The sequence below is a fragment of the Equus asinus genome, chromosome 4 (assembly GCF_041296235.1).
Source record: "Equus asinus isolate D_3611 breed Donkey chromosome 4, EquAss-T2T_v2, whole genome shotgun sequence".
In the NCBI taxonomy this organism is placed as follows: Eukaryota; Metazoa; Chordata; class Mammalia; order Perissodactyla; family Equidae; genus Equus; species Equus asinus.
Genome location: NC_091793.1, coordinates 20,911,106 through 20,926,427, shown reverse-complemented (window position 1 = coordinate 20,926,427; position 15,322 = coordinate 20,911,106). Strand labels below are relative to the sequence as shown.

The 15,322-nt window shown below is 39.1% G+C and overlaps 1 protein-coding gene across 7 annotated transcripts in view; it reads right to left on the bottom strand.

Annotated features, from left to right (window-relative positions):
* Positions 1-8,514: 8,514 nt before the first annotated feature.
* SLC25A17 (solute carrier family 25 member 17) overlaps positions 8,515-15,322 on the bottom strand; it is a 39,002-nt gene continuing 32,194 nt past the window's right edge. For all 7 annotated transcript variants that reach the window (XM_044779251.2, XM_014858975.3, XM_070506818.1 and 4 more), the window contains 2 exons: positions 14,375-14,457; positions 8,515-9,846 (listed from right to left, as the gene is read on the bottom strand). In XM_044779251.2, coding sequence (XP_044635186.2) covers positions 9,699-9,846; positions 14,375-14,457 — 231 coding nt within the window. In that variant the 3' untranslated portion in view covers positions 8,515-9,698. The remainder of the gene's footprint in view (positions 9,847-14,374; positions 14,458-15,322) is intronic.

The window sequence follows — 15,322 nt, the reverse complement described above, 5'->3', positions numbered from 1 at the left end:
TTGTGGCAGGGGATGGGATTTGGGGTCAGAAGACCTCTGTTTGAGTCCTACTCTGTCACTGGCTGTGTAACTGTGAACAAGTCATTTAACCATTCAAACCTATCTCTACACCTATAAAATGGAGATATCACCTATCCATCTCTGAGGTATGAAGTGAGTACCAAATAAGCTAGTAAATGCCAGATTGTTTTATAAACTACAAAACAATATATAAAGATTATTATTCATATCTGTATGCCAGTGCTTAGCAAGTGCCTGGTACAAATGTACTCAATAAATGTTTGTGAAATAAATTAGTATCTCAAGTGCTCCTGGAGCACAGATTAATGAGAGCTCTAGTTGCCTACAACTTAAAAGCCTCAATAGTTACATTTATTTCAAACGATGTGGAAAGATTTATCTGTTTACATCAAAACCACTTGTTTAATAAGGATTTGAATTGATTTTTAAATTCATGGGTTGTCAAAAATACCTTTTACATTTTCTCCCTCCTGCTCTGCCTTTTAATCATTTTTCTGTCTATTGGCACTTCCACCAGACAGTTGAACAGAAACAAGCGAGTTATTCAACTGTGGATCAATCAGTTTTGCAAGTTTTTATTAGTGTCAATAAAGATCAGCAAAGAGGTAGATGCTACTGGCCAAAAACTGAGTTTTGTGTCTCTGACTTCAATTCCTATTGATATTCAGAGCTACTGACTTTACCATCTGGCCAAGAGAAGACTATAAATTACGGACGACAGGGGCCGGCCCCGTGGCCAAGTGCTTAAGTTCACGCCCTCCGCTTTGGCGGCCCAGGGTTTGGCTGGTTTGGATCCCTGGCGGGGACATGGCACCACTTGTCAGGCCATGCTGAGGCGGTATCCCACATGCCACAACCAGAAGGACCCACAACTAGAATGTGCAACTGTGTATTGGGGGACTTTGGAGAGAAAAAGGAAAAAAAATAAAATATTAAAAAAAATTATGGACAAACTAAAAGTTTAGGCATACACTTAGGGAAAGGAAAAAATAAAAGAATATAAATTCAGCAAAATACCACCTACTCCATTCTTTGCTTTTTTAGGTAAAAAGGGTGCTTGGAGGTAGTGGTCCACCAAGTTCAAGCCACAGTTCCTATTCAGGTTGCTCGTTGAGTCTAAGAATGCTTCTTTTTTTGGTTTAATTGGGAACAAATTTCACTAGGCATCTCTGACAGCAGTGATTTATAATGAAGACGAAATAGGAGGCTGATTGCAATGCCCTCTAGTGGCCTAAAAGTTTCTGCATATCTGCAATTGCAAAATTAAAAGAACAAAAATACAGCCATTTTCTATCAAACAGGAGCTTATTTATAAACTAAAATGTCAACGAAGATAAATTGCCACAGTCTTCTTTGATTTTCATAACCATCATAATTATAAAGGATTTACAGAGGCCTTGGCTGATGTAAGGTCATGTTTATGATGATTCCCGAAATGATTTATAGCAAGTTCCTGCCATCTAACAAAGGCACAGGAACGAGGATGCAGACTTGGAACCTAAGCCCGAAGGGGAGGCTGTGTAAGTACATGGGTTTTGGAACCTAAGCCCGAAGGGGAGGCTGTGTAAAGTACATGGGTTTTGGAACCTTTGTAGGAGGATTAAATCAGATAACATACGTAACGCATCTAGTATGATCAGCGGTGCATAGTAGGAGCTCAATAAATGCTAGCTATTCTTATACTTTACTATGTGATATTTAATGATCTCAGCCACCTGCTGGAAGAAACCTAATTTTCAGCTCTGAACTCCTGTAACACTTCCTTTTGATATGCTTCACTTTACTCTGTATTTCATAGGAATGTCGTGAGAATTAAATGAAAAAGCATATAAAGCCCAGGCCCTGGTGTACAACACTTCCTTCCCATGACACTCAGAATGGAATTTCTCCTGCAGCTTGCTAAAGTAGAAGTGAAGAGAGGAAGAAACGTTTATGTAGTCCAAAGTGACAATGAACATAAGGAATAGATAGCATGAAGTTTTAATTTAATAAGATATGCCCAGTAGGCATATCTTTTGACCCCGTTACTCAGTGACTGGATTCCTGGAAACTTTTCTTAAAGAAATAATCAAAAAAGTTAGATGCATATATTAAGGATTTTATCATATTATTTATAACAGCAAAAAATTGGGCAACAACTTAAGAGTCCATTAATAGGAGTCTAACTAAATAATGATACATTTACACTATGCAATTCTATGAAGCAAGTAAAATTGTGACATAGACATGTATTGACATATTTGAGATGAAAATTTATAAACTTAGGCATAGTTTGATATCATTAAACAAAATCCTTCCTGGGGCCAGCCCAGTGGTACAGCAGTTAACTGCCCACGTTCAGCTTTGGCAGCCTGGGGTTCGCTGGTTTAGATCCTGGGTGCAGACCTACGCACCGCTTGTCACGCCATGCTGTGGTAGCTGTCCCACATTAAAAAGTAGAGGAAGATGGGCATGGATGTTAGCTCAGGGCCAGTCTTCCTCAGCAAAAAAGAGGATTGGTGGCTAATCTTCCTCAAAAAAACCCCCCAAAAAACCCCAAAAAACCACAACCCTACCTATAAATATATCTGTGTATGTATACATTTAAACAAGTCTGAAAATAGATATACTGAAATATTAGCAGTAATTTCTAGGCAGTAGGAATATAGGTACGTATTTATACACATATATATAGGACTTTATTCTCATTTTTTCTAAATTTTCTGAAATTTTTATGGATGTGTATTATTTTTATAAGAAAAAAGAAAAGCTAAAAGAAAAATTTTAAACCAAAATAGAAAACACAGATATCTCCAAGCAGTACAAGCCAGTGAAAGATAATTGGAGAGAATATCAGGAGGTCTAAATTCCTGTTTCTGACTCCCAATCCTTTGCTCTGTGACCTGAGCCAAATCTGTGTCTCTATTTCTCCATTTATACAGTATAAAAGTAATTAAAACAAATCTCACAATAGGGAGAATAAAATGAGACAGAACGTGTTAGAAAAAACACTGCATATGTTATACTTATGAACACGCTGCAAATTAAAAAACAAAGAGGACTTTCTCAATTTTTAAATTCCCCTTCCCTTAATCTTCACTCCTTTGATAATTTTTAATACACTAACAAATGTATGATGAAGTACCCAGAGTTTTAGCCTCAACTAGGCTCTGAACTATTTTCCAAGTAAACATTTCCATACTGATCGAGATAAAGTGCAAGTACAGACCTTGACAGTAACAGCAGTTCACTGTGAGCCTGACCTGCTCTTGCTGGCTGATCTCACAGAGGCAGAACGGAAACAATTCATGTTATTACGCCTAATTTCCAAAGTATGTTTCAAATTAGAGTTTAAATTTTTAGAGCACAGGGAATGTGTCTTTTTTTTCTAGACCCAAGTCTAACTGTAGACAAAGCTGTTAAGTAGGATGGGGGTACTGATTACCTCTTCTTACTTGTGGCAGGCACTCAGTGACCTGATGCTTTTCCCCCCTCCCTCATTTCAGCACGTGTTCAGCTCAGAGATCTAGGTTGGGAAGCTTCCGGATCTAATGCAAACCAATGCACAAATAATAAAGCATCATCTTTTTTCTACTTTGCAAATGCCATTTATTTCCTCTGTCAAGAAGGTCCTTTACCTACTACTTGGTGTGTTCCTAATTCAAATGTTGCCTTCTGATCACATAGATGAAGACAGAGTTGAGCCCGGCTTCTCCATGCTCCCAAAGGCTCCTGAACGTTTGTACTGATTTCTCATCAGAATTCATCAGTGATAGAACTCCAAGTTGTTTTTTGTCTGGCTCTCATGCTCAACAATGAGCTACATGACAGCAGAGACCGAGTATTACAGGTCTGGAAAATCCCAGCAACTGGTATAGTGTTGGGCATGGTAGGTAATCAAAAATGACTTCTTGAATAAATAAATAGGATGTTATTCCTAAAATAGGAATTTGCAATTTAATAAGGTCCTCCATACAACACCCACATAGGGAATCATCTTAGCTGGCCATCTACTCTGCCAGTGGGTTCTACAGAAACTAAAGCAAAACAAGAGTGAAGTACACATGAAAGAATTAGATAAACAATACCAGGCAGACAGTTTTGGTGACTCCAATTAAAGCAAAGAAATAACGAATCTTTAAGCCAAATGACTAGCAAAATATACTTCAAAAAAGTGTGAACTAATTAATCTAAAAAAAAAGAAATTTGAAAAACTGATAACGAAGAAAACACTGGAGTGCAATAATTCTAAAAACATGTAAACTCTTAATTAACAGGTCAATTTAACTGGAGAAAGGTCAGCACTTTTAGCCAAAAACACTCATGCAACAACCTGGTGCCTACCGTGAAAGAAACACTCTGCTACTTGACTCATTTCCTGCCCTGAAAGAACTCGGGATCTAAGGTAAGAAAGAGATACGGATAGACTACTGCAATTCAAAAATACAATGTAGGGGCCGGCCCGGTGGCGCAGCAGTTAAGTGCACACGTTCTGCTTCAGCGGCCCAGGGATCGCCGGTTGGGATCCCGGGTGCGGACATGGCACTGCTTGGCAAGCCATGCTGTGGTAGGCGTCCCACATATAAGTAGAGGAAGATGGGCACGGATGTTAGCTCAGGGCCAGTCTTCCTCAGCAAAAAGAGGAGGACTGGCAGTAGATGTTAGATCAGGGCTGATTTTCCAAAACAAAAACAAAAACAAAAACAACAATGTAGTAGTGCAATATTAGACATAAGTACAAAATCTTCCAGGAGTACAAAAGTCTTTGAGGGTGGGTGGGTAGGAGGGAGCAAAGTTCCAGAAAGGCTTCCAAGAAGAGCTGATGCCTGATCTGGGCAGGAATTCACCAGGAATAGTAGGCAGAGATTCTTGACATACCAGAAAGCATAAACAAAGGGACTGAGGCAAGAAACAACATGGATTCAATGAGCCATCCATGGATACAGAGGCCACAGGCTTCCCTTTGCAGCCGCCCCTGACAAAGGAAGGGTTAATAATCACTGGAAAAAGCTTGCCAACAAACTGTGACCCGGAGGTGAGAAGGCCGGTTAGCCAACGACAGGTAAGACCCCCTGGGGGGGCAACCTAAGCCAGGCGGCGGCAGCCGCCCAGGGGCACAGATGGAGAAACGATATCGATATCGGGAGCAGGAGGGACCGTTGCCTAAGAGACCTTGCCTGCTCCGAGATAAAAATATAGGAGCACAGCAATAACATGATAATATCAAAACAGAGGCCAAGGGAGGGCTCCTTGAGAAATCACTAAGAATTCTTGGCATTCGCTAATTACTTCATCCAGAACACCTGTGTATGTTTAACAGCTGTAAGCTATGTATATATTGAAACGCTGGTTATAATAAACTCAGAGTGGCCATCAGCCCTCTCCGCATCTATCCTGATGTGTACATTGGATTGCGACACCGACACCCTTGAGCCTTGTAGCAGCACACTGGGGTACAGACAGTTCATTACAGAAAGAATTACACATCTTCAGTCATATGCTCCTCCAGATTGTAAAAGGGAACCACAAACTGGCTTAGAAGGCTTACTTTTAAGGACATCTGAGGGATGTAGTGTGGCAGTGTAGAAAGTTCTGGAGTCAGCCTAAATTTTAAATCTCGATCCCCATTTATTAGGTATATGACCATAGATAAATTACTCTTTAAGCTTCAACTAACTCATCTGTTAATGGGAATGAACCTCACATACTGAGAGTTATTACAAGGGTATCAAGATATATACAAACCAGTCGTGCCTGGCATTTAGTAGGCATTCAATGCACAGAAGTTCCATTACTCATTCTCATGATTAGTTCCAAATGGAACTTTCCTTCCCTCTTCACATCATTACAGACTGAACTTAAATCATTGGCTAGGTTCCACAGTTCACTGCCCAGTCTATGTAACTGTCACACATTTTTTGAGCATCTCTTCTTTGAGTGCTCTGCTAGGCACTGGTGCCTTGTCCCCCCACTGCCCGCCAAAGCTCATATCCATCTCCTAATTTCCTTTTCACTCTCTGTCTTTAAATATTTTCTTCTCTCACCCTACCCGTGGAAAACTTTTTTTCTTGTCCATTATGTCCCACTGAACATACATTTCAGGGGCTACCAGTACACCCCACAAACATAGCACTAATCCTAGGCCCTTTCATTTCTATGGTGGTAAAAACCCTGCAAGGTCACATTCAGTTACATTTACTGCACACACAAATATCCTACAAATGAGTCTTTGTATATATTTGGTATTCTGGTGACATTGGACACTACCAAATAAGTAATTCATCTGCCCAGAGGGAAGGATCTCCTTAGATGTGTGGCATTTGACTCCATGAAGTCACTATTCTTTAGCTTTTCCAGAGAGCCAAGATGAGATACCACCTCAGCCAGTGACTTTCTGCTATGGAACCAGTTCTTATTCTAATGATTAAGGGATAAATGTTTCCCGGGGGACTTAATTTGAATACTGAATAAAACAAAATTACTGAATTTGGCTTCTCTTTTGAGGAGATACATTGAAAGGCTCCCAGAAATGTTCACAATTAAAACAAATAGGAAGAGAAAACATTGCCCCAACGACCTTGTGAGGTAATCATTTCTGTTGGATAGATGAGGGCATATAAAGACTCGGAAAGGTGAAGAAGTGACTTGTCTGTGACCACAATGCTATTAGTGATGGAATGAAAATCTGAATCCAGGTCTGGCTCAGAATCTAGTGTTTTCCACTGAACCACAGATATATCTATTCAAACAGCCATATCCCTCATCAATAATAATAATAATATTATTACAATAGTCATTGGCTAACATTTATCCAGTTCTTCTCATGTGGCAAGCACTGTGCTAAGCAATTTATGTATATGATCTCATTTAATATTCACTATCATCCTATAAGGTAGGTTTATCAAGATCTCCATGTCACAGCTGAGGAAACGGAGTTTTATACAAGTTCAGTAATTACTTTGTTCCCATGGCTGGTAGGGAGTAGGGCCAAAGTTGAACCTAGGTCTAATTCCAGAACCCATTCTCTTAATCATTATACTAGACTGCAAGAAACTCAACTCTAGTCCTGGCTCCAACCAGGTGAGCCATTTAATAGTACGGTCTCCATTTCCCTGTTAATTAAATGGGGATCTTGTTACTTATCCCTACCTGCTTCACAGAGATATTGGGATTATAAAATGAGAAACTGTATAAGCTTTAAGAAGGGAAATTGCTATATAAATCTAGGCACTGTCACAAGTTTCACTCAGATCTTCCCTCTCCCACGATCATAAAGGGATTTAGCTGACATCATTAGCTCTCAAACATCCTCTGAAGTGGGTAGTATTATTATCTCCACTTATCAAAAAGCTGAAGCACAAGGAGATGATGTAATTTGCTAGTCAGTGGCAGAGGTGGGAATAAAATCCAAGAATCTAACTCCCACTGCTTATATTATTATGGTAAATCCTATTTCTGCCTTTCAAACTTAATTATAAAATAGACTAGGGTAGAAATATTCATGTCCACTTCAAAATACAGATTAAATACTCAGAGAAATTAAATTTTCTACTGCAGTGATACTGATACAATCTCCAAGGCTCTGAATCCTTACATTTTAGAGAAACTGCATAAAGAATCAAAAAGAAAATTTTTCCACTTCCTTAGTATAGACTTCAGCTCTTTAGTTTTCTCAAATAACTTATTATTAATCAAAGGTTACAAAACTGGGTGAGTCATTACCTAGTTTCACCTAGTGAGTCTATAAGCTTCCAAGGGAATATAAAACCTCAATATTAAACTGTTCCCTCATAAAATCAGAAAAAAAGCACCAAATACATTCTCATATCATAAATACCTAATATAACTATATAATTTGATTTGGAAATTATTCTAACATATCAACCCACAATACCCTGAACTCAAAATTCAAGTTCCAAAGCAAATGGCATAATTAAAACAATTACAAAAGTGCACATGGCACCTTTATGATCATTCTTCCATACAGAAATCAAAATAAGTTCTGTGCTTCCCACATAAGCCTCACCACAGAAACATGCAAACCTTAAAGTAAAATAAAAAGTGCTAATGGGGCCAATTCTCTGGGTTAAATAGGGGATGAGTGTCCAGTCTAGTTCCCAGATTATTAGCTCTTCCTAATTCTTGTTTTCTAGAACACCACCACGATCTTTCAGTTATTACTAGCTTGATAACCACATATTTTGAAATTACCACAGGGACCAGAGGGAAAATAAGAGAAAGAAATATCCATTTTCAAAACTGAACTAAATACCAGAGTCCACAGACACTTCATTATTACTCTCTCTCTGACTTAGACTTATAAATGAAAAACCTGTCATTTTGTTAAAGGGACAAAAACTCAGTCACAGGAACCCAAAATGTTGTTCTGCTAATGTCAAGAGAGTTGCTCCTTGAGTGGCTTGAGATGTCTAAATTCACTCCTAGCTACATAACGAAAGTCTTACCACCTTAACATTTGCAATGAGGTGCAAGTACATGACACAGACTCCTGGCTTTTCAGAGATTGTTTTAATACATTAAAACAATTGAAATTGTAATTGAAACCAATCATATCTCCTGTTGGGTCAGGGGCTCTAAGATCTCTCCAACTTTAACGTGAGCATGAATCATCTGGGAATCTCGTTAAAATGTAGAATGATTCAGAAGCTCTGGGACTGCATGTCCAACAAGCTCCCAGGTGATGTCAATGCTACTGCTTGATGGACCACACTTGGAGTAGCAGGACTCTAAGGAATGTTTCCAAATAGAACCTTAATCAGATGTTTATTCTCAAAATATACAGTCTCCACCAAGAGTTTGTAAAGGGAGATAATATTTCAGAGTCTAAAAAAGGCATCTGCTTCCTCTTGCTTTTTTTGTGATTTTTATCGTTGTAAACCTAATGTAATACCTTAATAAAGGGCAACTTTTAAGAATGTCTTTTGTACTGACAATTTTTGGAGGATTGATTTGAACGGGGCTTGAATGGATGAACATAAAACCTCAAGCCTTTTGTAAAAAAGGGTTGATTCAAAATAAATATTTTTTAATTATGTCAAATACTAATGAAAAGTAATGTTTACGAATAGTTTATAAGAGAATCATTTGGAATTAATAATTTTCATTTTCCCCACACAATAAATAGCTTATATACTAAAGAAGACAGCTTTCCTTAAGCAGGAGTAAAAAAGCCAACAAAAATAAAGTCATGCCCACGGCACAGTCATAATATTATTTTTAGTGAGGAACAGACCAAGATTAAGATATACAAAAGTATATGAGGAGAATTACATGCCATTAAATTTGTCCTAGAACCTGGGGGAGGGTTCAGGGAAAGAGAACAGCTGGTAAATTTAAGAAAAATTAACTGGAAAAGATTACACATGAGAGCACTAGTCCATCCCCCTTAAGAAAACCAATGAACCCCCACAAACTTTCGTTTTTAGGTTTCAACAATGTTTTCTTTTCATACGCTCATTAGTCCAACCTTCCCTGCAAAATCCAACCAACCATCATAAAAATTAAGTTGGCGAGAGGTCCAGCTGGCTAACTCCACGTTTACCCTCAGATGCATTTCAAGCCCAGGAGGGTAAAACACGTGGTGGAAGGAGCAAGAGTAAACGGAGAACCACGTCTCTTCACACAGGGGGAAGCCTCCCACGTTGAGCACCTTTCTGCACTTTTCAGGGTAAGGTGTCTCAGTGCTTTCGTGCACGCTTCAGCCCCATCACAGTGAAGGTAGCAGCCGTCAGTTTCTCATAAACAAGGAACATGAGAGCAGCAGTGAGCACTGTCTGCAGCAGCTTGGCTTCAAGGCCTTTGTAGAGTCCTATTATTCCAAAACGCCTGAAAGGAAAGAGGTTTGAAAAACATAAAATGTTTTCTTTATAGAAGTCAACTCCTGCAGGAAAGAAACATACTACGCTGATAGCTACTTTGCAAAGGCTTATTCTTAGGATCAAAACAAGCAATGGAAGTTTTAGCTATTAACAGACTTCTGTTGTCAAATTACTTATCTTTAAAGGTATCTGGGGACTGATTAAAGTTTAGTAGTCATGAGCCACCAATACTCTCTCTATATAATTACTATTAATCAACAGAATGCTGACAATATCCCACAGATAGGAGGCAGGTCCTAAAATCTCCTACAACCATCTTAACGCTAAAATTTGAAATCTAGTAACTTTTAGATCTTTACTTTAATGCTCTCCCAACTCAGTTATTTCAACTTAATAGTGTCTAAATGGTAGGAAAGCTGCCCGTTGGTTTGGATCATTTTAGCCTCAAGAGAACTAGAGAAAGTGATAGAAATAAAAAGCTACCTGATTCTCAGCCTTCCCCTATGTTTGATCTTCTAACTCAGTGTTTCTCAAATTTAGCATACAAGCATACCTGAAGGCTTGTTAAACCACAGATTACTGGATCCCAACCCCAGAGTTTCCAATTCATATTAAGTCTGGGATGAGACCCAAGAATTTGCATTTCTAACAAGCTCCCAGGTGATGAGGAGGAGGATGTCAGCCTGGGGACTAGCCCTTTAGAACCACTGCTCAACTACAGACAAGAACGCTTTAACTAGAACCAGGAGTCCAGAGTAAATGATCTCTCCAAAATTATTTGTTGAGAGTGAATTAATCTCATGCTAGTTCATCAGTAACTCCAGGGCTAGACACATCATGCAGACTGAGATATTAAAGCTAACCAAGTGCTCCATTCAGAAGATATTCTACATTTTATATATTTGCTACGTGTGAAAATCTATTATTTGGGAAAACCATGTGATATAGAAATGAACAGCCTTGACCCGTGAATTTCTAGTTCATTGACTAACATGAATTATGCTCCCCCAAGAAACCCAAGAAAGTCTACCTCAGTGTTTCTCAAGGTGAGGTCCACTGCGAGATAGAAAACATATATATTGGTCTCTGTCTCTGGTTCCTGGCGCAGAGCTCCTAGAACCTTCATAATTTCCTAAGTAATACGAGTACTAGGAGCATCTTTTATACAAATATTTGATCTGTGACCCTGGTTCCTGACACAGAGTTCCTAAATTCCTTGGAATTTCCTGGGTGATAGTGGTGTCTTTTGTTCAAAGAGGTGACTGTTAGTGGGCTCCTGGATGGGGCTGCTCACCAGAAAGACCAAGCCATGATTATAAGGTTGGAATTTTCAGCCCCACCCCATATTCTCCAGCGATGGGAGAGGGGCTGGAAACGGAGTTAATGATAGATCATGTCTACATGATGAAGTCTCCATAAAAACCCCAAAAGTATGCCAAAACAAGAAGTAACAAATGTTGGAGAGGTTGTGGAGAAAAAGGATCCCTCGTACACTGCTGGTGGGAATGCAAACTGGTGCAGCCACTATGGAAAACAGTATGGAGATTCCTCAAAAAATTAAAAATAGAAATACCATATGACCCAGCCATCCCACTACTGGGTATCTATCCAAAGAGCTTTAAGTCAGCAATTCCAAAAGTCCCATGCACCCCTATGTTCATTGCAGCATTATTTACAATAGCCAAGACGTGGAAGCAACCTAAGTGCCCAGCAACTGATGAGTGGATAAAGAAGATGTGGTGTATATATATATACAGTGGAATACTACTCAGCCATAAAAAAAGAATACAATCGTCCCATTCACAACAACATGGATAGACCTTGAGGAAATTACGTTAAGTGAAATAAGCCAGATAGAGAAGGACAATCTCTGTATGACTCCACTCATACGAGGAATTTAAACATGTAGACAAAGAGAACAGATTAGTGGCTACCAGGGGAAAGGGGGGGTTGGGTGATGGGCACAAAGGGTGAAGGGGTGCACCTACAACACGACTGACAAACAATAATGTACAACTGAAATTTCACAAGATTGTAAACTATCATAAACTCAATAAAAATTAACTTTAAAAAACCCTAAAAAACCAAAAGCATGGGGTTCAGAGAGCCGCCAGGTTGGTAAACCTGGAAAATCTATGTTTTGGGAGGGTGGATACACCCCAGGCTCCATGGGGACAGAAACTCCTGTGCTCAGGACCCTCCTAGACCTTGCCCTATGTATCTCTTCATTTGGTTGTTCATCTGTATCCTTTATCATATCCTTTAATGCACTGGTAAACCTAAGTGTTTCCCTGAGTTCTGTGAGCTCTTCTAGCAAACAATTGAATCCAAGGGGGAGGAGGTCATGGCAACATCTGAGTTGTAGCCAAGTAAGACAGAAGTTGTGGTTAATGTGGGGACCCACTACTTGTGATTGGCATCTGAAGTGGGAGTCAGTCTCATGGGACTGAGCCCTTAACCTGTGGGACTTGATGTATCAGGATTGAGTTAAATTGTAGGACACCCAGCTGGTGTCACCGAAATTGCTTGGTATGGGAAAAATCCCCACATATTTGGTGATGAGAAGCATCAGAAGTGAAGTGCTCTGTGTGAGTAGTAAAGGATAGATATATAGAAGTAGTGTAGGTTTTCTTTATACCCACTTACATCAGAATCACCAGGGTCTATTTAGAAATAAAGATTACCAGGCCCCACTCCAGAGGGGAGGCATGAACCTGTATTTCAAGAGGCTCTTAGGTGATTATTAATTGTTCAGAAGTTAGGAGAGGCCTGGCATGGTATACTGCACTGTCCAATATGGCAGCTACGTATGTAGCAATTAAAATAAAACTACAAACTTCAGTTTCTCAGTTGCACTGGCCACATTTCAAGTGCTTAACAGCCACATCTGGTTAGTGGCAACTGTACTGGACAGTGCAGATATTTCTTTTCTTTTCTTTTTTTTTTTTTTTTTGAAAGATTGGCACCTGAGCTAACAATGGTTGCCAATCTTTTTTTTTTTTTCTGCTTTTTCTCCCCAAATCCCCCTAGTACATAGTTGTATATTTTAGTTGTGGGTCCTTCCAATCGTGGCACATGGGACGCTGCCTCAGCGTGGCCTGATGAGTGATGCCATATCCACGCCCAGGATCTGAACCAGTGAAACCCTGGGGTGCCGCAGCAGAGCACGTGAACTTAACCACTCGGCCACGGGGCTGGCCCCAGACCACATGCAAGATGGTGAAGACATCCATCACCCCCAAAAGTATCCTCATGTCTCTTTGTAATTATTCCCTACCTTGACCTACTGTGGCCCCAGGTAACCACTGATCTGCTTTCTGTCACTACAGATTATCTGCATTTTTTAAGTTTTATACAAGTGAAGTCATACAGTATGAATTCTTTTTTGTCTGACTTCTTTCACTCAGCATAATTATTTTGAGATTCATCCAAGTTGCTGTATGTATCAATAATTCTTTCTTTTTTATTTCTGAGTAGTATTCCACTGTATAGATAAATCACAACTTGTGTACCTATTCACCAGAAGATGGACATTTGGGTTGTTCCCCATTTTTGACTCTTACAAATAAAGCTATTATTAACATTTGTGTACAAGTCTTTGTGTATTTCATTTCTCTCAGGTAAATACCTTGAAGTGGAATGGCTGGGTTCTATGGTAGGATTATGTATAACTTTTTAAGAAAATGCCAAACTGCTTTCCAAAGTGGATGTACCATTCTATATTCCCATCAATAGTAAAGGAAAGTTCTAGTTGCTCCACATTCTTGCCAACACTTGGTATGGTGAGCATTTATTTTTTACTTTATATCAATTTTTTATCTTTGATTTTATTTTTTATTCCAAGTATATTCTATTTTTATAATGAACTTATTTATCTCCAGAGCATCTTACATCCAGGAACAGTAACAAAGTTACAGCAGCTTTTGCTTCAAAGGAAGTCCCTGACTTACTCGACATCCCTAAGGGTCAGTTTCTTTAAGCGAACCAGGGAAATGATGATAATACCTGCCTCATGGGGCTACTGTCAGGATTAAGTGAGATTACCCATGTAAAGCATTGAGCTCATTGTCTGCCACAAAACAAACATTAAAAAATGTTAGCTACTCTTACCATTGTTTTCACTGTCATCATTATGGTGATAACTGTATTATTCTTCCCATTCCCTGCTCCCTTTCCCACTGTAACTACTGCTCTGTAATGTGTGTCTATTTCTATCTACAAAAGAGGTCACAGTGATGGAAGCACCACTCAGGCAGATGGTCTTTATATTAGACTATATGAGGGTTCCCTTTTTAAAGGAGTTCTGCGTATTCAACTAACAAAGAATAAGGACCTGAATTTTCCATAATTTCCCCAAATGCTGTCATATTGCACTAAGCCCCTAAAATGAGAAATGTCTGAGCACGACACACAAGGGAGAGGTTTCTAGGTGGCCACTGCCAAGGCAGTAGTACAAGATAAGCAAATCAAACCACTTCCTGGCAGAGAAGGCTGTTGAAAGAGAGGACAGAATGTGAAGCATCTACAAAGCTCACCTTACTCGTTGGTGAAGAAGATAGAGAACATTACGAAGACTCCCCAGTGTTCTGTTTTCTGGGTTTAGTCTGTGACGTCCGAACTAGGGAAGAAGAAGAAAGATAAATAATTAGTTTATTATACTGCATTTTTATCTTAATTTCTACCTGTAGAGAAAATTATGTTGGAGTAATATCTTACAGCATATGGTAATAAAAATATCCAATTAGTATGCAGATTTCATTAATCCTCTATTTTTCAAGGAAATATCTCAATGAGATAAGTGAAAATAAGAAATTTCAACGAAGCAAGCATGAGAATTTTCAGCTCACAGAGAATTACGGGGAAAATTCTACCTCAAAAGAAAAATACATGCCCAAGATGAAGATTTAAATATTGGTGGTATGGCTTAACTTCCAGTCCGTTAAGAAGTTCTGACAAACGCTAATCAATTAGAACCTCTACAGTTTAAGCTCTTCACGTTACAAAAGTGTCAAAATACATTTATTTGATGCTACTGAATTCCTTTATATTATGTACCAATTTTAAAATAGTAAATTGGTAAAAATACTTTTAACAGAAGGTAATAATTTTTTTGAACTGAAATACTCCTTTCACTGTCACCTCCATTTATCTATCAATAAGTCCTTTGAATTTTTTCATCAAGAATCTGTCCACATCTTACCTCTCCTCTCCACTGCTACTACCTAAGTCTAGGCCAGCATCACCTCTCACTTGTATTACTGAAATGGCCGCCTACCTGATCGCCCCCCTTTTCTCTTAGCTTGCTGACCGATTCATCACACAACAGCCCCAGTAATCTTCTTGAAATTATAAATCACATCACATCACTCCCTAGTTTAAAGCCCTTCAAAGGCTTCCCACTACGGTGAGAATAAAATCCAGTCCTCACTTACAGCCTCCCTGTTACTTTTCCAATCTCATCCTGAGCCACTCTCCAGCTGCAG